Source organism: Filicampus tigris, chromosome 7 (genome assembly GCF_054856515.1).
Source record: "Filicampus tigris isolate MCC_2025a chromosome 7, RoL_Ftig_1.0, whole genome shotgun sequence".
Taxonomy (NCBI): Eukaryota; Metazoa; Chordata; class Actinopteri; order Syngnathiformes; family Syngnathidae; genus Filicampus; species Filicampus tigris.
Genome location: NC_141223.1, coordinates 8,897,378 through 8,920,731, shown reverse-complemented (window position 1 = coordinate 8,920,731; position 23,354 = coordinate 8,897,378). Strand labels below are relative to the sequence as shown.

At 39.7% G+C, this 23,354-nt stretch overlaps 1 protein-coding gene across 1 annotated transcript in view; it reads left to right on the top strand.

Annotated features, from left to right (window-relative positions):
• Positions 1–21,302, top strand: part of a2m1 (alpha-2-macroglobulin 1) — a 39,821-nt gene extending 18,519 nt beyond the window's left edge. Inside the window, exons 3-37 of the mRNA XM_086036469.1 lie at positions 979–1,159; positions 1,409–1,565; positions 2,092–2,144; positions 2,396–2,416; positions 2,905–3,073; positions 3,156–3,240; positions 3,483–3,600; positions 3,688–3,802; positions 3,890–3,999; positions 4,204–4,359; positions 4,911–5,147; positions 5,279–5,342; positions 5,650–5,795; positions 6,192–6,341; positions 7,335–7,523; positions 8,614–8,695; positions 9,096–9,249; positions 9,385–9,610; positions 9,750–9,876; positions 10,305–10,426; positions 10,705–10,756; positions 11,210–11,293; positions 11,386–11,562; positions 12,832–12,913; positions 14,644–14,800; positions 14,985–15,059; positions 15,717–15,879; positions 16,164–16,360; positions 16,444–16,659; positions 16,794–16,912; positions 17,956–18,046; positions 18,144–18,212; positions 19,655–19,760; positions 19,957–19,998; positions 20,785–21,302. Of these exons, the coding sequence (XP_085892595.1) occupies positions 1,475–1,565; positions 2,092–2,144; positions 2,396–2,416; positions 2,905–3,073; positions 3,156–3,240; positions 3,483–3,600; positions 3,688–3,802; positions 3,890–3,999; positions 4,204–4,359; positions 4,911–5,147; positions 5,279–5,342; positions 5,650–5,795; positions 6,192–6,341; positions 7,335–7,523; positions 8,614–8,695; positions 9,096–9,249; positions 9,385–9,610; positions 9,750–9,876; positions 10,305–10,426; positions 10,705–10,756; positions 11,210–11,293; positions 11,386–11,562; positions 12,832–12,913; positions 14,644–14,800; positions 14,985–15,059; positions 15,717–15,879; positions 16,164–16,360; positions 16,444–16,659; positions 16,794–16,912; positions 17,956–18,046; positions 18,144–18,212; positions 19,655–19,760; positions 19,957–19,998; positions 20,785–20,807 (4,068 nt within the window). The 5' untranslated portion in view covers positions 979–1,159; positions 1,409–1,474 and the 3' untranslated portion in view covers positions 20,808–21,302. The remainder of the gene's footprint in view (positions 1–978; positions 1,160–1,408; positions 1,566–2,091; positions 2,145–2,395; positions 2,417–2,904; positions 3,074–3,155; positions 3,241–3,482; positions 3,601–3,687; positions 3,803–3,889; positions 4,000–4,203; positions 4,360–4,910; positions 5,148–5,278; positions 5,343–5,649; positions 5,796–6,191; positions 6,342–7,334; positions 7,524–8,613; positions 8,696–9,095; positions 9,250–9,384; positions 9,611–9,749; positions 9,877–10,304; positions 10,427–10,704; positions 10,757–11,209; positions 11,294–11,385; positions 11,563–12,831; positions 12,914–14,643; positions 14,801–14,984; positions 15,060–15,716; positions 15,880–16,163; positions 16,361–16,443; positions 16,660–16,793; positions 16,913–17,955; positions 18,047–18,143; positions 18,213–19,654; positions 19,761–19,956; positions 19,999–20,784) is intronic.
• The last annotated feature ends 2,052 nt before the right edge of the window (positions 21,303–23,354 follow it).

The following is a 23,354-nucleotide window of genomic DNA, read 5'->3' as shown; positions in this document are numbered from 1 at the left end:
CGCCATAATTGGAATACAGCCTGATTTTACTGTTTCTTTACTTGAATTAATAAGGATTTAAAACTAAAACTGGTTAATTTTCCATTTTTATTTCTAAAATGAAAATAGAATGAAGAAAAAAAATGGTCCATATTTTTTGGTTTTGCAGTTGTCACTGACTGTATTTTTTATACTGACCAGAAGATGGCGAGAGCGTGACGCCTACTTATGCCGTCATTACACATGCCAACTGTCGGAAAGCATGGTAGAAGAAATAGCTCAGAGGGCACAAGTAATTTTGAGGCTTTATGTGTTATCTTAGTGAAATAATCATCATAAGAAGAAGAACGATTACAACTTGAATGAAAATTAACCATTAGACATAGCCTATAGTCAATGGTTTCGAATTGTGGTTCAACCGAATTATCTGAAATAACAAACTGATGAGACAGGCCTGGACAAAATTAATGGTACCCTAAACTTCCTATTTTATTGCACAAACTTTGGTGGAAATTACTGCAAAGCATTTTGAGTAACTTTCAGTGAGACTTCTGCACCTCTTATCAGGTATGTTAGCCCACTCTTCGTGAGCAAACCAGTTGTCTCAGGTTTGAAGAATGCTTTCTCCAGACGGCATTTTTCAGCTCCTTCCACAAATGTTCAATAGGATTTAGCTCAGGGCTCATTAAAGGCCTCTTTAGAATAGCCCTATAAGACGCTCTGAGCCATTCTTGGTGTTTTAGGTGTGTTTTGGGAGTTTAAACTGAGACACAGATCATTGAATGTACAATGGTTTGAAAAAAAATCTATAAAATATCAAGCTTATTGCAAACAAAATGGAAAGACAGATGACGGTTGAAACGGTTTCATTGGTTAATTTTAATTTTGATGCATACTTCATATTATTATTATTATTATTATTATTATTATCATCGGTTGTGGAATTTAGGATAGAGATTGGGCATTACATCAATGTTTGTGTTCTCTCCATGCGTGCAGCATCTTTGCCGTGACCGTGAGCTCTCAGTTGAGAGGAGGGTCGCAGGAAACGCTGTGTGCCCTCATCCAGGAGTCCACTGAGCCCGTTGTGTTGAGTATCACCCTGAACACGAAATCTCGCAGCACCCTCATCCTGAAGAAGGATGTCAAACAGGACTTTTACCAGTGCCTGAACTTCCAGGTTCGTTTGTCATCGACCTAAGTATAACCATCAGTCTATTTCTTGACCTTGTAGCTTAATAAAGGCCATTCCTCTGGAAAAACATTCTCTACCCCTGACCTTTAGTCCATCAACACACACACACATGCACATGGTCCCTTGCTATTGCAACTAAGGCGATCATCATATTTGTTCAAGGAGCCCGTCATCTGTTTCTCACCATTTCCAATCTGTTGTCTTCTTTGTGTGTTGTGTTTACCGGCACCGAAGGTCCCCGCAGTGCGCACTCGTACTGTGGCAACCATAAATGTCACTGTGAAAGGGGAGAGTGAAACCATGTACAAAAAGACCAAAATCCTCATTGTGCCCCATGATTTCATCCACATCGTCCAGACTGATAAACCTGTCTACAAACCTGGACAGACCGGTAAGTATCACCACACATAACACAATCTGAATACTGTATTGAGAGTTGTGAGACTGCTTTGGGGCCCCTTGCAAATCAAACTATTGAAGCACAAGATGGGGCCAGAGAATGCAGATTTTTTTTCTCAGATGATTTTACTCACTACTAGGCATGTCAGGGCATTCTGACAATTTTAAATATAACAAAACAAAACTTTTGGGAAAAAATTATAATTGCAAACTCACCCTTTAAGCATCAGCTTTATGAGAAGACTAAATAAAGCAAAACATAACTTACCCGTTGACGTGTAACAGGCACAGCAAACTAACAGGTTTGGCAAAGCAAATCAACCTCTTAAATTGTTTTGTTTTTTTTAAACCTGAGTGCTCATGCAAGTGTGCAAATAAGTGAATCACTGTACTATAAAGCAAACCAAATGATGTACTTTTTGCCCCATTAACTTTTATCTTTGATATTAAACACACCACTACTAATTTAAAGCTGTGCTCAAAACTGCTTTTCATTAATTGCCTACATTCCTTTACAGTGCAGTTCCGAATTGTTTCCATGGATTCCGGTTTCATCCCTGTGGACCGACTGGTAAGTTTTCATTTAGTTTTGATGATACAATGTTTGTCCCAAACTGAAAGAAAAAAGCAAGAAAGCAAGTGAGACAGAATGAGCAGGACCAATGTAATGTAAGTGTCCAATAAGATTGCTCTGATGTCATTACCACCATACTTTTTCGTGGTTTTTAACTGCTATTGTTATGCTGATAAATTATTGACACATGAAATATTGACATGCAACTACCGGACATGAGTTTGACTTGTCTATTTGTTCTTTTTCAGTACACAGTAGTGGAGCTTGAGGTAAGAATCCCATTTTTTCTGCTGATGTGTGTAGTGGATATCATCTTATTCATAAATATGATAACAGCGTGCATCCATCCCTCTGTCATATTTATTTGATATACTATAAGGAAATATTAGTTTACAAAAGTAATTGTACCTTGTATTGTCACCCAAATTGAGGATAGAAGTAAAAAGAACTCAGCAAACAGTTTTGGAGCAAAAACCTTCTTGCTTTGTGTTACTAACATTATTGCCAGAAATGTCAATAATTCATATATTAAAATGATTCCAACCTAATTTATTGTTTTAGCCCCAAAAAATACAAGTTGTGTTTTTTTACAGTTTAAATTACTCAATGGTCAAAGCTGTAATTCTCACTGATCATGTGCCCCAGAAAGTAAAAAGTAGTGTTGTCCCTGTTCAAGTCGTCGGTGATGGTCACTTGCAACGACACTACCACAGAGTCAACAAGCACACTTCTGTCTTCTGTCTGTCTGTTATTGTAGGATCCCAATTCCAATCGAATTGCTCAGTGGTTGGATAAATTTGTTACCGCTGGAATCCTCGATCTTTCCCATCACATGATCCCAGAGGCAGCAGAAGGAACCTACATAATTACCGCCACCACGGACAAAGGAGAGAAAATCTCGCACAGCTTTGACATCAAGGAATATGGTCGGCTATAGTTGCTACGCAATTGTTGCGCTTGCTTAACCTATCCTTGTTTCTTAATGAGTATTTGTTTTTCTTTATTTAGTTTTGCCCAAATTTGAGGTAACTGTTCAACTCCCGAGTGTGATTTCAATCTTGGACAAGCAGGTCACATTTAAAGTTTGTGGAAAGTAAGTGCAGTCGGACTTCATTTCCACTTCCTCCTTTTTTATAAAAAGAAAAAAAAAAGTACACAAAGATCTTTAAACTCAAGCAATGAAAAATAATGTTTTACATAAAATGTCTTGTAAATAGTCTGCAACTCATGCTAATTCAATGTAATACCCGTAATTTCTGACTGGCAATCACCATTTGATGCTAGTTAGAAAAAATAAAGAACTTTAACGAACTAAACTTTTGCTTCTCCATGCAGATATACTTATGGAAAACCAGTTGTTGGCTCAGTCAAGGCGGTGTTTTGTAGGAATGCTTTTCGCTTTTTCTGGCGTTCTCCGCTGGAGACAAACATCTGCCGGACATTCAAACTGAGAGTGAGTAGCTGACACTATCAACTACTATTGTCAGTCCCTTCGTGTAACTCCATGAACGGCTTGAGTCTAAAAGTGCCACTCTTGCAGACCGATCGCAGCGGCTGTGCTACACAAACGGTGAGCATGGCAGAGTTTGCCCTCAACAACTATAGGTATGACGATAGTTTTGTGGTGAACGCCGAACTGGAAGAGCATGGCACAGGTAAGCTGGTGAAATGTTTGACTCACCATCACTATACATATACAACTTGATAACTGGTTGTGATTAATCATCATATTTCCCATTGAGGGGTGATCCTGGAAGGCACAGGGCGGGCAACCTTCAGTGCCGTCATCAGGAGAATCACTTTTGAAAATGTACCTTCGGCGTACAAGCCTGGCATCGCATTTCAGGGAAAGGTACTCCTTCTTTTTTAAGTGTTGTAAAAGCCAATATTAAACCTTGTCCAACCAATGAGCCAAAGGACAAATTGCACTCAAAAGCCGTTGAAGTACAGTCAAATGCAGAGAGATATGTGGACCGTACCAATAATATTTGATGTGGACATGTTTCATTTTATAGGCTATTTAAGCGACTATTTTCACATTTCATTTTGTTTGCAGGTCAAATTGATTGGTCCAGACAATAAACCTGTTGCCAATGAGCCCGTGTACCTATTTGCTCCGGACTCATTCACTTTAAAACTCATCACAAACAAAGAAGGCGTGGCCTCGTTTTCATTGGACACCAGCAACTGGAAGGACTATGTGAACCTTAAGGTTTGTGACTCGTGTGTTGTTTTTGGGCCACTGTGGTGCATACTAGAGGAATAAAGTCCCTTTTTTTAACCTACATGGTCAGAGTCTAAATATGCCATGATAAACACTAACAAAATCACTTTTATTATCATCAAAAGTATTGAAATATTCACTATGTAAGCAGAAATAGTTTCTGAAGCTAATCACATTAGCAGATGTTAGTTGCTAACAGCACAAAAGGCTTGTCCAGAGACCACCAATGTAGCCCTGCAATTACCGTATTTTTCGGTCTATAAGTTACTTTTTTTTCATAGTTCGGCTCCTCTGACGTATACTCAGGTGTGACTTGTATACCTTAAGATTACATATTGGACAGGCACCAAAAAATGCCCATTCTAATTCAAACTGTAAAAACTGGAAATTGATTTTTTTTTGTCTTTGTGAAAACTTCTGTGCATTTTGATTGGCTATAATTTACGACGTTGCCACATCGCACAACTGCCAACAAGACTCTATTGATCCTAAATTCACTGGCCTCGGATGTAACCGTTGTCTTGTTTTTGCTTTAACAGGCCATGTCCAAACTGGAGGATAAAAATGAGGTGTACATTCCAGATATACGGAAACCGGAGTACAGGGCAGCCTACCATGGTGTTTCTGCCTTCTACTCCAAGAGTAGTAGTTTTTTGAAGCTCATGCAGGTCAGCGGGAAGATTTCCTGTGATAAAGATGCCACGGTACGAGCTCAGTACATCATCCAGGGAGAGGAGCTCAACATCAGACAGAGGACCTTAGACTTTTTCTACTTGGTGAGTCCAGTTGTTCTCAATATTGCCAACTTCAGTCTGTACTAGAAATTCTAACACTGTAAATAGCACACATTTGAAATGTCTTTGTGGGTAACGTCACATTTGACTTTGATTCAATGTGTACTTCTTAGGTGATGTCCAAAGGAGTAATTGTGCAGCATGGCCGTCTCCCGGTTTCTGTTAGAGTGGGTACAGGTAATGTAATTTCATTTGAATTTGTTCGATTATGCTTGCGTGGGTTGTCACGCTGGTTTCCTGCTACATCCAAAAGACGTGTGGTAGTTTGATCAAAGATTCAATCTACAGTGTCCAAATATTACATTTTTAAACATTGATACCTATATTGTTCTTTGTTGTTTTTTTTGACTGCTTGATATGTTTAATTGTCAGTCAAACATACTTTCTAATGTAATTTCATGAAGTCAAAACCATTAAGGGTATTTCCTGCTTGACACATAGTTTCATCCGATAACATGTGACATCTTGTTCTTACCTTTGTCAGTGAACAAAGGGGAGTTGTCCATCTCCCTCCGTCAAGTGATCGACCTGGCACCCTTTGCACAGGTTGTGGTTTACACTGTGTTGCCTGGTGGCGAGGCTGTGGCAGACAGCCAGGACTTCCCCATCGAGCTCTGTCTCAAAAACAAGGTTAGACCTGGTGATTTTCTAATAAAAAGTCTTTTGATCAGACCTGAAATTTTCGGCTCTTTCCCGGTGTCAATTGTATGTAGTCTTTTATGTCAATTTATTGGCTTCATTATTTATATTTTATTTATATTTATATATTAATTATGTCTATATTTATTGATACATGTATCACATCCTTTTATTGTTTTTGTTCTATGTATTGTAATTGTTTGTAAAGTGCTTTGTTACAGCACTAGCTGTTATGAAATGCGCTATTTACATAAAATTGTATTGTATTGTATAATACACAATACACAAATTATATATACTTGTGTTTTCATGGAATTAATGTGGTCAGTGGTGTAAAAGAAAAGACCATTTGAAAACTGCATTGATCCCTTGTTGTCTTCTGTGCAGGTTTCTCTCAAGTTCTCGTCCCTCCAGGAGCTTCCAGCAGAGAAAACCACATTGAAACTGCAGGCTCAGCCTGGCTCTTTGTGCTCTGTTAGAGCCATTGACCAGAGCATCCTATTGCTGCAGGCAGAGGAGGAACTCAATGTTGACTACGTAAGATAACTTCAACTTTATACCAAAACGTGCATCAACCGGGTCATTTCTTAAAATACGAGTAAAACACTTGGATTTTATTCAAGGTGGCGCAGTTGAACAAGTTGCCTCAAAAAAAAGAAGGTTCAGGGTTGGAATCTGTTCACTGCGGACGTTCTGTATGACATTTGCATGCTTTGCTTTGCCTTTGGAGGGTCTTGTTGGGCTGTCCAAAAAGCAATTTATCAAAATACAACATACTCAGGTTTCACAGCCACCGTAGTGATGAAAACTTTGTCGCAAATCAAGGCTCTCTCCCCCTCATTTTTAAAAACACCTACTTTCCCCCCACTGTGATGAAGCCGAGAGAAAATACTAGACAAATTACTGTTAGGCATTTTGGAATGAAGGTGAAATGAATCAAGTCTGCTACGATGCACGTCAGCCAAGAGGCGTGGCCTATAAGCTTAAAAGTACATGAATATAGTATAACAAATATTCTTTTCACAAGAGAGTTTTGAGTTTTGATTTGGACTTTTGAGGTCTGCACAATAAATGTCAAAATGACTCTACATTATGTTTTTAAAAACAATTTAGCCATACGATCCATTCAGAAAAAAAACATTTAAACTGAAATGTATATTTTTGTTTGAAATTGCCCTGTTGAAAAGATTTGTTTGTTGTTTGTTTGTTTGTTGCACTGACCCTGAACTGGTCGCCAGCCAATCACAAGACACATAGACGAACTACCATTTACACTCACAGTCACAATTTCGAGTGTTAAATCAACATGCCATGCATATTTTTGGAATGGGGGACCAAACCGGAGGCAGATGTGCTAACCAGTCACCCACCGTGCTGCCCTCCCTGGGATTAACCTGCAAAAAAAAATGCTCCTCAAAGCTAGAAAATTGCTCCCCATATGAAGTTGCTGATTTGCGAAACTACTCCACAAAGAAAAAAAAAATAAATAAATCTGAGTCTTGATTGAATATTGTGTTTAACTCTGTGCAGGTTTACAGTCAGCTGCCTCTGCAGAGGCTGACGGGATACTCGTATGAAATTGAAGACTTTGAGCCGTATCCCTGTTTTCCCGGGCCCATACCATTCCTTGAAGATGAGATGTTGCCGGGACGGCGGGGCAAGCGCTCGCTTTACCCTGGACCCATCACTCAGAAGGATGATGTTTTCAGCATCTTTAAAGTAAGGCTTTGGACTTGACTATTAAGTTGGCTACACTAAGAACGACTGACACTGACCTGCTTCATTTTTGAGGGCCTGTGCCTATCGAGTATGGCATTATAGTATAGACTCTATACTTGCCATCGCAAGCCAATTATAAAGTCAAAACAAAATGTCAACAATGTGTGAGCCTTAGCTGTAATGAATGCTATGGTGCCTTTGCGTTTCTGTATTGGCATGTGTGTTTGTTTGAGTGGTTCAAGTGAGCATGAGCAAACCAGTGTGTCCAAAAGCGACAACTTGTTCACTTTTGTTCGCATCATTCTTATTCTCATTGATGGAAGATCTACTGTAAAAAAAAAAAAAAAAAAGTAAAATCTGTATTTATCACCAGTAATGAATGTTAATAAATAAATCCCGCCTTTTCTAAACTGCCACACTCGCGCACAGCTGGCCTATATTTGCCTTGTGACACGCCTCCAATTGACCATATGTAGTAGCAGCAATCAATTTAAGACATCCAAAAACATGGCAAAACAAGTCACAGCCAACAGGTGAGAATGATCCGTAATTAAGTGGGGGAAGTAGGACAAGCAGGAAGAAACCCGTATTGCAAGATGGGACATGTGACCTCACTGAATTCAACTAAAAAAAAAAAAAAGAGTCTCATACTAACTCAAAAGTCACAGAATACAAATGTGTTTTAAGACGAGATTTAAAAATGGACAGAGAGGGGGGCTTGTCTACCGTTTGGTGAGAGGACATTCCAAAGAGAGGAACCGGCAACGAAAAATGAATTGTGCGTTAATTCCGCCAGGTTATGTAGATCACAGATTTGCTTGTGCATTGCTCGAATGAAATCATTTCGTGTTCTCAGAATTTGTTGTGAGATGGTGCTTTCAATAAAGGCGGTTGGATTGATCTGTGGCTACGATGTCTCGCCGTTCAAATGTACTTTCACTGCTCTACCGCAAAGTTTTGTGTGTACGCGTGGCTCGAGCTGTGCATAAATGCGCACAAGTGTGCATTTGTGTTCCCGCATGACGCTCTCCTATCGCACCATTTCCATAAAGGCGTGTTTTGATGAGATAAATGTCATTCTCTATTTCAGGAGATTGGAGTCAAGCTTGTGACAAATTCTGATGTGAAGAAACCCTACGACTGCCTATATAAATATGCGTATTTCAGGGAAGGTAGGTTTGCCACCGTGTATTCTTTAATCCCTCATTGTATTGTGACTTTGCAGCACTCGCTGCTTGCTGATTTCTCATTTGAACACGTTGAGTTTTGTTCACAAATTCCACCACTGTAGCATGTATTGTTTTTCATGATTTGTATTATTGTGAAGAACTGGAAATGCGTTGCTTTTCCGTGCAAGGGCACAAAATTCTATACCTTCAACTGCGGAAATGAACAGCCACCATTTTCCAGGAGAAAAAGTGCAAATTGTCCCCTGCAGATAATGAAGCATGACAATCTTTAGATGTATCACTGATATTGTCATCTGTTGATCCAAATGTAGTAGCAGTGACTGTGTTCTGGCAGCTGATTAAAGTTGACTCCTATTAAAGTGATTTTTTTTTTTTTCTTTAGGGGTCGAAGGTGGTGCAGGTGTTCCGGTTTCCGTGATCTTAAATGATGTGCCGCCATCTGCTAATGGACAGGAAGATGACGATGAGGAGGAGAAGACGGAGACCATTCGGACATTCTTCCCAGAAACATGGATCTGGGACCTAGTTTCTGTTGGGTAAATATGTTCAGAAGGCAGTTCGTCAAAACTTTATTGAAATATTTTGCAATATTCATTTCCTTTGCGTTGTTTGAGCTCAAAGCAGCCTGTTATTCATTCGCCTGGCGTGCCTGCATGCGTGCGTGTGTATAGAGACACGGGGACAGCGAATGTGGAGAAGATGGTCCCGGACACCATCACCAAGTGGGCCGCTGGCGCTTTCTGCGTCTCCTCTGTGGGCTTCGGTGTGGCGCCCACCACTGCGCTGACTGTCTTCCAGCCCTTCTTCGTCAGTCTGACGCTGCCCTACTCTGTCATCCGCGGGGAAGTGTTTACTCTAAAAGCCACGGTCTTCAACTATCTCTCCAAATGCATCATGGTAAATATCAATGACTCGAATGTTAAAAATAATCATTCATCTAAAATGTTCTTCTTTTCCCCTCCCGCATGCAAGGAGAGATCACATCCTACTGTCATAATTTTCTTATTGATCCTGGCAAATATGTCTGTGTCTTCAGGTGAAAGTTACACTGGCTCCGTCTGACACGTATACCTTCAGAAATTGTGACGGCTGCCAGTACAGCATGTGTCTGTGCAGTGAGGAGAGCAGAACCTTCACTTGGATTGTCACACCAACTGCACTTGGTAAGAATGACTACATCACTTCAAATTATCGTGCCTTCCGCTCCTCATTTTCAATACTGTGATTTTCCAGTAAATCAGTCATTTGCTATTCAAACGTACAGGTATATTATTTCGCGTCTTGATCTTGACTGAGTATTTTGGCATTCCAAATAGATTTTTTTTTTTTTAATGTTAAGTTATGTGTGTGGTAATCCCTCGAGCGGAAATTCCATTAACACTCTGCTATATAAGAGTGATCACATCTTAAATTAATGACAGTGAGTAAGACTGGAATCTGGGCGACAAAGCAAAATCCAGAGGAGGTGGGCGGGGATTAACCCTAAAAATAAATGAGTCCGAAAAGCTGTTGACTCTAAAATTGTTGAAGGCTGGACTGAAGACGCCTGACTGCATGCGACCTCTGATTAAGACTGTTTGTTTGCACACAGGCAAGGTGGATCTGAAGGTGAGCGCCGAGGCAGTGAGGACAAGGGTGCGGTGTGGCAATGAGGTGGCTTCCGTCCCTGACGTGGGCCGTATCGACACTGTGGTCCGCAGCCTGCTGGTGGAGGTCAGTACCTGTCACATGCAACATGACTGTACATGGCAGCTGGATGTTGATGTTGACAGAACATCAGCAGATGTGATTGTCTTTTCAAACACTGTAAGAAGATAGCATTTTCTATTTCTATTAAACACAGATGGACTCCAAACAAGGTCACAGGAGGTTTATCAGCCTTTTGAAGAACCATGCACCATAACCGTGTCTAATGTGAATTGGGGGGGCTCTCTTGTTGTGTTGTGTAATTCATTCCAGTTAAAGAGTTTCCGTGTTGGTTTCTCTTGTAGGCTGAAGGAACGCCTCAGTCAGTCAGTCACAACGCGCTCCTCTGTCCTGCAGGTATGTTTTTACAACTAGAACGCGTTCGGAAAGTCTTGCTGGAGCTCTTTTACTCACACGAGAGTTTGATGGATACGTTTTCTTGCTGTCATTTATTTCCCCCACAAAATCCCAAAAAAGAAAGTTTGTCTGAACATTTTGTAATTTTTCATCCAGTCTTTTTGGATCCAGAGGAAATTTTAGATCCTGATATAACTTTACGTCCTATCCAAAACTTGGATTGTAGAACGTCTTTTTTAAAGTCATCATTATTCTTTACCCTTGTAATTGAAATCACTTTTACTCCGCTGAACATTGTTTTTTGTGTCATGCACAATGCAAAGAAACAGAACCAATGTAGTATTTTGAAAGTGGAAATGTTAAATGCTCCGAGTTCTGACATTGTTTCAGGTCCTATGAGACAAAATTGTAGGTATTATTCACTCACTCTTTTTCCCTACTTTTTGTCGACAGAAGGACCAGTGGAAAAGCAAGTCTCTCTTGTGTTGCCAGAACTGTTTGTTGTGGGATCTGCCAGAGCCACTGTCTCTGTACTTGGTAAAAATGCCTCGTGTTTATGTTTTCGGACCGCGTTTTCATATAACTCCTCTAAATAGAACCCCCCCCTAATGATTTTTTTTTTCCTGAAGGTGACCTGATGGGCCGAGCCATTAAGAACCTGGACCAACTCTTGGCAATGCCATATGGCTGTGGCGAGCAGAACATGTTGCTCTTTGCTCCCAACATCTTCATTCTCATCTACCTGAAAAGCACAGGTCAGCTGACTGCTGAGATTCTGGACAGGGCAACACGCTTCCTCGAGAGCGGTGAGTCATCATTCCCAACATGGAAGAAAGGCTCACAAAACAACACGATCAAAAATGGATCAACATATGGGATAGTAAAATGCAAACTTTTTTCAAGAATATGTTTATGCAAGCCCAGTAGTTGAAACAGGGCATTCTGATTAATATTGCGCTTGTGGAGTAAGTGTTAATCCACTCGTTTTTAGCCATCTTCGGGGGCGGCCATTTTGTCTTCTGTCGACTGAAAATGACATCAACTGCTCACAACAACCAATCACGGCTCAGATTCAAAAAACAGCTCAGCCGTGATTGGTCGTTGTGAGCAGTTGTGATGTCATTTTCAGTCGACAGAAGACAAAATGGCTGCCCCCGGAGATGGCTAAAAACGTGTGCATTTTTCTGCTTATCTTATATTCCACAAACGCAAAATTAATCACAATGCCGTGTTTCAACTAGTAGGCCTGCTGGGAAAATATTCTTGAAAAAAAAAATATGCTTGGGTTGACTTACACTTTAAAACCTACCTGATAATAAATGTGTGTAAATATTGTTTTTGCTTACCACTTAGTAGCTCCAGTAATTACGAATACATGTGGCATAATTCATTACGACACACGATGACCTGCATACAATATGGCAGCGATTCTCAATGTCTGCTCACTGTAGTGGTAACCAAAAGAATCACTGCACAATTCATTAATCACAACTTTTGCATACAATAGCTTTGAATTTGGTCTTGAGTAAGATTTTATTTGACTCTCATTTTAATCGAACCAACACTTAAGTTAAAATGTCACCAATATTTCTATGCAATTTTAATGTGCAAACTACAATATATATGTGACCGCGTCAGGATAGCTTACAATAACAGTGAATACCTCTTTCTTATTTTTGATGAACTCTTCAAAAAGATGGAGCACCACTCAATTGACATACTGTACAATTGTAGGCATTTTTAACAAGGGCAACTATTATTTTCAATCCACACGAGAGGTAGTATTTTGTGCGAGTGAAACACAACGGGTCTCATTCACTAATAAACACGTACAAATGTTCTTTCGCTGAACAAAAGTTGAACATATACTCAAAATCTCCATCGGATTCATAACACGTGCGCACCCGCCAATTTGCTCCAATTTACCCAAACCCCGCCCCTATTTCACTATACAAATTTGTGCGAACGCACAATTAGTGAAGGAGGCACCATGAGGGCATATTTCCTACATGTGCTTGTGGTCGCAATAGAGAACGTGACGGGTGTATTTGTGCGTGTGTGTGTGTGTTCTATAGGCTACCAAAGGGAGCTGACCTACAAGCATGACGATGGCTCCTACAGCGCATTTGGCAAGAGCGACGAGTCTGGCAACACCTGGTCAGTAGGAAAGAGTTCATCAATGATGGTGCTTTGTATAAAAAAAAAATTAAATGATTGGCATTTGGGTAGGGAAAAATATCAAACATTGCTCTGTTGTGGAAAGAATTTTGAGTACCTTGAAGCTATAAAACGCAATACAGCGAAAGCCCATTGACCTAGAAAATGATGAAAAATCCATTCCAGGGTCAATCTGTCGCCATCTTAAAACTGTAGAGAAAGTGTTGAGCAATTGAACAGACGAAACTGTCATACAAGTGGAAAAAGAAATTAACCATTGTTAGAATCAACCAAATAAGCATGATTCATACACAAGATCATGTAGATGGATATTTTGGGGAAAGGTAAAAAACATCAACATCATCAGGAAAACACCAATAATACCAACATTTTTCCTCTCTGCCATCGCCCTTGTGGTGCTATCATTCAAAGAAAAAGAAGCACAACCATACAGCATCCCTTTCACTCAAATGAGTGTCGCAAGACCTACGAATGTCTCACGTGAAGCTATGAGTGATATCACGGCAGAGTTTTATTGCGACTTAGACATCACGTTCCACTTTTGCGATTCCACCGTGTCTGAAGGTTTGTGTACACCCCGGCAGTTAAGTGCACTTGCTGAATGTCTCTACGAAATGGCCGTAGACTTATTTTTAATTCAAAGTGTCAAGAGATCACTGTTGTTACGTTATGGCTATCTGGAAAATTTGGATTAATTCATCTGCCAGTATTACACTTTTAATTTACTGGCACAAAAACATTTATATTGTATTTAAGGCTAGCACTGATGTCACATTAAACCTTGATGATGATCTGAAATGACCAAAAAATAGCAGAATAAATGACGTAACACACAATATAGTGCAGTTGCATCAGTTGTTAAAGAACATTTTGAAGAAGTGCTTTGTTATACGGTGACTTTATTCAGCTTGAAGTTCACACTTAATTTGATACGAGACTGAAAATGGCAGCCGAGGCAGGCGTACACATCTTTCTGTTTTTGGCACCAGAAAATATGCTAGACATTTACTTTATGAGGCTGCTGCCAGAAAATATTAATATTTGCGTTTAATGGGCTTAAAGCACATCGCCTGGGGGGGGGGGATTGAACAAACGCTTATTTATTTATTTTTGTTCCTGAAAGGATGTTGGGCAGTTTGGCACTTGGTGAGCATGTATGGGGGGTGGCTTTTTATGGAAACAAGGGCGGATATGTGAACAAGTAATAACAATAATAGTTCAGTTTTAATACAACACCTTTCAAGGGACCCAAGGATGCTTAAAACTTAAAGTCACAGGAAGAGGGAGGAGGATTTAATATTTATTTTTTGTCTCTTGGCTTCCCTCTACAATTATAGACAATTTGCTGTGCAATTTGATTTGCTGTGTGCAAAAACGCTTGTACCCTTAAACCCAAAACCGAGTTTAGCATTTCTGACTGTTCAATTCTGGTTGAATATTTGCAATCATAACAATATTGCAGTGACATCCTGGAGTGTCACATTATGATATTTCATTGATTTTGTGAATATTTGAGTTTGCGCTCCAAAACGTTGCTGCCCCTCTGTCAGATTCAGCTGAACTCTCTTGTAGCCCAGAGGCTTCATATCACACACAAGATCGTTATGTAATAATATTCTATGGCTGGGTTCATTTTGGGGTTACCGACAGAGGCGCTCTGTGTTTTGATTTGTTTTCAAAAGTGTGTGCGTGTGTCTCTCTCGCTCTAGGCTGACCACCTTTGTGATGAAGTCATTTGGTGGAGCGAAGCCTTACATCTTTGTAGATCCCAAGCACATTATGGATGCCAAGAAGTGGTTGTACTCAAAGCAGGGGCGTGACGGCTGCATCAGATCCGTGGGGAAACTCTTCCACAATGGCATGAAGGTGATGACTCCAATACGGTCGTTGACCTGCTTGCACACCACTCGTACAATCTAAGATCTATTGGAGTATTAGCATGTGCGCGTTTACTTCGATTAGATTGGTCCTGTCTGCTACTTTAGTGTTACAGGACCAAAATAAAAAGTATGGAATGACATATGAATTGCATGCTTTTATGTCCCATCAGGGAGGAGTGAGCGACGACGTGTCCCTGACGGCTTATGTCGTTGCCGCCCTGTTGGAACTGGACTCCGACATCAAGGTGAGTCAGACGTCACTCCCATGTTGCATTTGACCGCCGACCCCCTCGAGTGTAATGTTTTGCTGGATCTTCATTTTCAAAGTGTGACTATATGTGGAAATTGTTGCCACCTTGCCTGCTGTGTTTTTAGCTGCTCGTTGTTTACACCCTTCTGGCCGCCATTGTCAACGCTCTTCTTCAGATTTTATTTATACTGAATAACACAAGATGCTTATGGTAGTCGGTGTCAAATTTTAAAGCTCACTTAACAGCAGATTTGCCAAGCTGGTTAAAATCACTCTCTTCTAATGCGGTAGCGCTTTCTCATGCAAATAAGCCACTGCTCACCACGCCCTTTCTATCACGGGGGCAATTCCATGTCGTCTTTTGCTACGATGACTTGTTGAGCCCACGGTGTAAAAAAAGTGGGAGGGAACTGTCAAGCGCAAGTGAACCCCCGTGTCCACACTCCCCAGAAAGACAGCAAAAGCTTATACAGGAACGCCTGCATTATTCTTATTGGAAAAAAATCAGCCTTTTGTCTCAAATGTGTGTCATGTATTTCTCTTTTGTGAGCTGCCCATGTCTGAAAATGTTTGGAAGCAAACCGTTCAAACTTTGGTCGTTCACCGTCGAGACTATTGGATCCCTTCTATTTTTATGTTTCTTTTGTGGCAGGACCCTGTGATCCAGAGGTGTCTGGGTTGTCTGAAAGAGGCAGCCGGCCAGCGGGACAACTTGTACACCGTAGCGCTGATGTCCTACACCTTCACCCTGGCTAGGGACGAAGTGATGAGGAAGAAACTCATCGCCTACTTGCACCAGCAGTCCACTACGATGGGTACATCACAACATTAGTCACAACGCACAAAGTGGAATCACTATCAAGTCTCATTTCGTTTTTGTTGAATGGAAACAGCTGTGAGTATGCGCAGTGCAAGCCATACTCCGCTTGAAATCTACGAGCACAATAATTGCAAACTTGAATTTAGCTCTGACAGTATCAAGCAAGGCAGAGTTTTATAGTATCACAATTTTTTGCGCTACTCTTTTCTGTCGTGTAGCTTCATTACTTTACCTCAATGTTGAACAGTGTCATTTTGATTGCTGATGTTCCCGTGGCAGGGGGAACCCGCCACTGGACCCGAGATGGCTCCTCCGAGAAAGGGGTGGATTCTCTGGAGGTGGAGATCACCTCCTATGTGCTGCTGGCACTGCTCTCCGGACCCGCCCTGCCAGATTTTGGCCTGGGCTATAGCGCCGGCATCGTGCGCTGGCTCACGCAGCAACAAAATCAGTACGGAGGCTTCTCTTCCACCCAGGTAGGCAAAGCTGCGAGCAGGAGTTTGGGGAAGGGTCTACCATCCGGGCAGACGAAATGACTGTGTGCTCTTGTGCTCCTCAGGACACGGTGGTGGCCCTCCAGGCGCTGACGAAATACGGTGCTGCCATTTATAATCCCGGGGGCAGGACTGTCGTGACAGTGACGTCATTAGGAGGTCTGAAAAAGGAGTTCATAGTGGACCAGAGCAATCGGCTCCTGTACCAGGAGGAGAAGCTGAGCGAGATCCCTGGAGAATACACCATTAAAGCCGAGGGACAGAGCTGTGTTCTGACACAGGTACTATCTTACTTGGCAACATATCAGCGTTTTTGACAGGACATAAACTGATTTTGATTGTTGAGTTTAAACATCATGCATTATTGAGATGAAAGTATAGCGTAAGAGCACGTCTTGTTCCTGTCCCCTTCCAGATCGCCATGGATTACAATATCCCCCCTCCTCCCGACTTTTCTGCCTTCGAAATCTCCGCCAACACCATTTCCAAGTGCAACCCCAGCAAGACACAGATCATCCTCTCTGTCCATGTCAAGTGAGTGTGTGTGTGTGTGTGTCTCTGTCTCAACCTCCACAGATTACTCATTGAACATTTTGCCTTATAATCATATGATTTGCGTACATAAAATATCCTTGAAAGAATTTTCAGCCCAGTTATCTGTAACTAATTTATGCCGAGTCCCATTTCGTACTATCATAATACAATCGCTTTAATGTATAATAATACTGTTTAAAAAAATATACTTTTGAGTTTAAATAATCAGAAATACTTGTGTTTTCTTTTTTTTTTTTTTAATTAGTTGAACGAGGATCTTATTCTTGATCAGAGTGTAGTTGCGCATGCGGGCCAACAGACCAAGATCAAGGATGGGTAAATTCATGCTGGAGGAAGCCACAATTTTTCTTTGGGGGGGGCACTTGACCACACACTTCCTAACCAAACGTGTGACAGAAATGCTATTTTAAATGAGGACAAAATACATGCATACTGCCTAATATAGTTCTTTTTTTGATAATACATTTTTCATTGCATGTATAAAAGATCCACTACGATAACCCAACAACAAAGGGGTTGAAACAAACAACAAAATAACCAGATACTTTTTTTCCAGTGCGAAGGGCTCTCGCATAAAATGAGCATTCAAGAATGGCACAAAACTTGAGCCTATAAGAATCATAACACATCCTTTATGAAATGGCCGAAGTAATAGTCGCTTCCTTGATAGGTGGACGACCATAAAAAGACTGCTGCAAAGCATCCCACGAGGGGTTTATGTGGTGCCCGAGGGACAATCGAACAAATGTCGTAGCTAAACAAACCCCTATGCCTTGTCAATTGATTTCTATTTATTTTTTCTTACCGACATCAAAGAGAATAAGGCAGAATAAAGTTACATCACAAAGAAAGGAGGTAGGTAGGTTTCCAACCATCCTGGCGACGGACTGCCCATACTTTCCGTCTCTTAGCGTCCAGGGAAATTTGTGGAACTTTGCCACTTGGCGTCATGTCAACGTACATGCGTTAACATGAATATGTTTATTGACAGGAGTCACAAAGAAACCTTTTTGTGTTTGCAGGTACCAGGGCAGGAGAGAGGAGACCAACATGGTCATCGTTAACATCAAACTCCTGTCTGGACACATTTTGACTAAAAGCTCTCTGGAAGCGGTAATTTCGTATTCTACCCTCAAATATTTTGTCACCGGTTATCACAAATTGTACACATTGAACTACGCTGATCACAGTTTACTATGTGTTCCTCTAGTTAAGGAAGGACCGCTCAGTCAAGCGCGTGGAAGTGGATGAAGGTTATATCAACATCTACTTGGACGGGGTATGAACTTTATTATTCTTCTCCATCGATTAAAATGTACCGGATTGAAAGCAGAGTGGGACTTCGCAAATTAAATATGACTTCTTTGGTTGTTGTTGCTTGATGTATATGTATAAATGGCTTTTTAATCAAGCTAAAATATATCATACTTTGTCAGCACACTCATTTATTCGATAGAATTTTTTAGTCGGATATTCGAATACTAAAGTATTCCAAAATTAGAAAGTTGCTCCACAAATGAGGTCACTGATTATCAAAACTGGACCTCAAAAAAAAAAAAAAAAAAAAAAAAAAAAAAAGTTATTTTGAGCCTTGAGACCTCACAAATCTTGGGGCATGCGGGTGAAATTTTAGGAAAACTCAATTTTATTCCATTTTATTTCCATTTAAATTCCAATGAGGGAACTTGTGAAATACACGTCAAATATTTCAATACTATTTGTTTAATTTTAATTGAACCAGGAAATGCATTGGTCTATTTATGGATCACATGAATTTTGCGATTGAACTGTCAGACATGCGCATTCAAAAGTTAAAAATGGGTCAAATTAAGTTCACCTGTAAAGGTTATAGCGCATTTTAGGTTCATACAGAAATGTTACCAGATTTCCATAAGTTTTGCTAAGTAGTGTTTTTGGCAGTATTTTTGAATTTATGTATTCTAAAATTACTTCTGTTAAAAGCCTAGTAATGATCCTCTTTGCTCTAACCGGTAACCAAGTTATAATACTTTTAGATTTTTTTTATTATCGTTGTTTTTTTTAATTTCATTATTTTTATTTTTGAATGAAGTTAGTTTCAATTTGTTTTTAAACTACGTTCACACTGCAGGGCATAATGCCCAATAAGATGAAAAGGAAGGACATTTCGCAAGAACTTTGTTCATTTTATAAACGTAAAATGTAGTTTCAATTCGTTTTCATTTTTTCAAAAGCACTGTCGTTTTTATTTTGCAGTGTTTCATTAACGAAAATGTTTTTTTAGTTGTAGTTATTTCGTTATTCATCGTTAACTATAATAACGTTGCCGGAAACATGTAAAGTTATTGTATGCAGAGTAACTGTGTTTTATTGATCAGATTTAACAGAAACACAACGCTGTTAATCTTTGAGTTTAATAAAGACAAGTCTATGAAGGTCCGTGAAATTGTATCGAAGAGAAAACGTCTTATTTCAGCGGACCGTTCTCCCTCCCCAAGTTATTAATGGATATCCTTGATCATCGACTGAGGAGCTTGCAAATAATTAAATGAGATTCACCCTGGGTTACTATTAAAGTGAAGGCCACTATTTCAGAAATCTGAAGAAGTAATACAAAATGGTGGCTGTCCTCCATGATTTTCTTCAATTTACTGCGCAGGGCTATGATGCCACACTATTCATGTCACACACCCCTCAATAGAAGTGCAAGCCCCTTCAGTGGCGTGTGGTTTGTTTTTGCAGCTGAAGAAAGATGAGACGATGGTTTACGGCATGACACTGGAGCAGGACATGCCTGTCTCGAACCTGAAAGCCGCTGTGGTCAAAGTGTACGACTACTACCAGACAAGTAAGCTCCTCATCGCTTGCAATCATGTCCATGTCTGCCATATTTTCTAATGTAACTCGACCGTCCTTGAGTACCACAGTTTATAGTACACATTTTTATTCCTTTTATTTTGTGTGTGCGGCTTCACCTTGTTCTGCTGTAAAACTTGAATTTCCCCTCTTGGGATCACTTGAGAATGATCTTATCTTATTTGCAGGCGATGTGGCCGTGACAGAGTACACATCCCCCTGTGCAAAGAGTAAGTCACCTAAATAATCTGTACAGTTAATCCATTTTTATGGCGACAGTTTAACCGATTAACATTAATCTGTATTGCGTCTTCTAGGACAATGTTTTTCAAACTTTTTTTGAGTCAAGGCACATTTATTTCATTGAAAAAAATCTCGCAGCACACCAGCAGCTGAAATTGTGAAAAAAAAGCTTATTTTAACAAGATAAGTGTTATATTGTTTATATAAACATTTTTTAACAATGAAGAACGACGTAATATTATAACGTCTTGAATAGGAATTGAATAAACACAAAGAAAAACGTATTTTATAGTGTTTCATATTGATACTTACTCAGTGTGAAACATGGGCCTGTTTGGATAAATATGCGTCACTAATTTGCTTGTCTCTAAACAAAGACAATTGGCTACCTGCTGCTGCCACCTGCTGGTATGAAAGAGTACTACAATGTAGTAACTACATGATTACGTGCCAGGCGCTAGACCGCACAGGAACACAAATTTGATAATTTCCCACGGCACACCTGACAATATCTCACACAGTTTGAAAAACACTGTTCTAGGAAATACCATTCGAAAAGCTGAAGAAATTGGAAATGTTCGAGTGCCATGGTGAAGATCTGGTTGACCTCAAAGGTTCCACTTTAATTTAAAATTGAATTTCAAACCAATCAAACAACACACAGTAATATGGGTTAAAAGGGGGATCTGTGATTTTGTTTATGCTTACGTACTGGGTGACCACACAGTATATATTCAGATGTAGAAATAAAAAAAATGGTGTTTGCTTTGCAGGTGACGTTATCAACGAGTTTTAAATGAACAGAGTGGAGACTACTCAAGATTCATATCCGGAAGACCAGATGTTCATCCGACTTGTTGACGTGTCTTTTTCTTTCCTTTTGGTGTTTTGATTTTAAGGGAATCCCTGTGATTGCAATGACGTTCTTTCTCTCTCTGCGTTGCATTCTTTTAAAAATGTGAATTCAAATTACTACTTATTGCTGGCTCGCCTAAACGCTGGCATTCTTTTTACATTTCTAACCCACTGGAACAAAGAAAATCAAACTGTGCTCTGTAACAGTTTTAATATGGTTGAGAAATCCATGATTTTAACTCCAAGTGGAGGATGATACATACAAGATACCAATAACCGTGTAAAAACACAACTTGTTGGAAAAAAAAAGAGTGCTATGTGTGTGGGGGTAGGGGTGTGTGTGTACCTTTTCTAAAGATAACATTTTATCACTGTAGTACCATACAATTTGAAATGTAACAGAAATGAAATGAAATAAAATGGTCAAAAATCAAAAAAAAAAATGGTATTGTAGTGTTTCATTTTAACAGTATTCGTCCATCAGGCACCTTCTTTTATACAGTATATTTTAACTTTCTTTTCAATATAGATAACATCAGCATATATCAACAGACAGAATTTCACAGCCTTGCCATCGTCAAATTTGCTTTGCACACACCAAGTGTGCAGGAAGAGTAAAGGCAAGGAAGACATAATATATTAAGGTCTTTAGAATATTTGTAGGAGGTAAACGTCACTATATATCTGAGGCACAACATCCTTAAATTATGACCAACCTACTCGAACTACACAGTTCCAGATCCTCCTCCCATGCTTGTTACAAACCGCAACATTCATGACAGATCTGACGACACACAGCCTCACAATCACAGTGAGAATTTTACAGTCGCAATAATATTGCAATGCATTGTGCTGCTGAGTGGGAGATGACGGATGTGTTCAATTATAATTCAAAAATATAGCTCATTTAATTTGAGGGTTGGGTTGGTTAAGAGTACATCGACCTATAGCTTTAGGAGAGTATTATATATTTGTCATTTACACTACATGAAAGCCTGCCGTGAAACAAAGTTTGTCAAAGTGGAGACCATTAAGTGTAGTAAACTATTATAACTTCATTTATTTTCACTTGTGCCTATATAGTGTATGTTCATACTGATGTGGTTGTTTGACAAAAGCACACTCTTGAATTATATGTCAGTATAGTATAGTAGACTTAGGTAGCATACCCGTGGACGTTACTCAATTGGTGTCAGTACAGTATTGATAGAATTAAAATGAGCACACTGGCAATTTATTTTTGTCCAGTGTTTTCTTTTTTTTAAAACAATTTTAGTAATGTATTCATAGTTTACATTTTCTAAGAAAAAATATTGATAGAAATAACATTTTTTTGTTGATTTGATTTGTTTGGTATTACCTATCTCTGGGATCTGTGACATGCTTTGCTTTAGGCCTAGTGAGACTGATAGCTTACCAGAACTGGTGTTAAGTTAGCTAAAGTTTTGCAAGGAAATATTTAAAAAAAAATAGAAAATTTAAAAAATGAAAACTTGATGGCAACATGATGAAACTGTACAGCTGCACATTCCTATTCATGAGTCCACTCGGGGTTGTACTGTTTGACCAAAGCTGATCTGAGACGTGCTTGTATCTGAAAACACATTTTATTTACCGCAAGCACATGCCCCTGAGAGGGGGAGGTGTAATAAATAATTAAGCAGACTTCATTTTAAGTGAAACAGGCCACTACTCGTTTTAATATTATCACAGTGAAATTAAACTAAAGCTGTTATGTGTGATGCTAATGCTATTAGCTTTGTCAGGTTAAGCATTCAGGAAGTAGGTAAATGTTGGCAAAACACTTTCAGTGACTACCTGCTGGGACTGAAAGGTGTCTTTGGGTTGAAGTTGATACACTATATGAACTTAATAGCTAGCGATCTTTAGAAGTGCTACTAGGTCCCTCTTTTATGCGTCAATAATGCTAAGCTAACCAACCTACAAGAATCCAGAAACAAAATACGCGTACCTTAAATTTCAAAATGATGTCATCACCTTGGCATTGTGAAACACTCATCTAAATACATCAAAATACTTTCATTACTAGTGCGAGAGTCGAATGACAGTCCATATTGGTCAAATCCGACCGCTGATTGAAGCCCTGAGCTGGAATGACTCCAAATAGTGTACCTGGAAGCAAACATGCACCGTTGTCAATGCCTGTGTGTGATCTGGATGGAGCATGCATACCTTCAAAGCCAACACAGCTTTCTCATGGAGCAGCACATGAGCAAAATAAGGAGGAGGATGCAGAGCTTTGCTTTACAAGTGTACCTTTTCACTGAGCATATGGCAGCTCAAGCAAATACATTGGTTGTTGACATTTGGCAAGATTTCAACAGAGTAAAAAAAAAAAACAAAAAAAAAACAAGAATTGTAATACAAAAAGATATCCATTTGGCAATATAGAAAGGCTTTCTAAAGTCTTTGAAAGGTGTACATTTTGGTTTATATACAGAGGTGTGAGAGTATGTGTGTGCTCCAG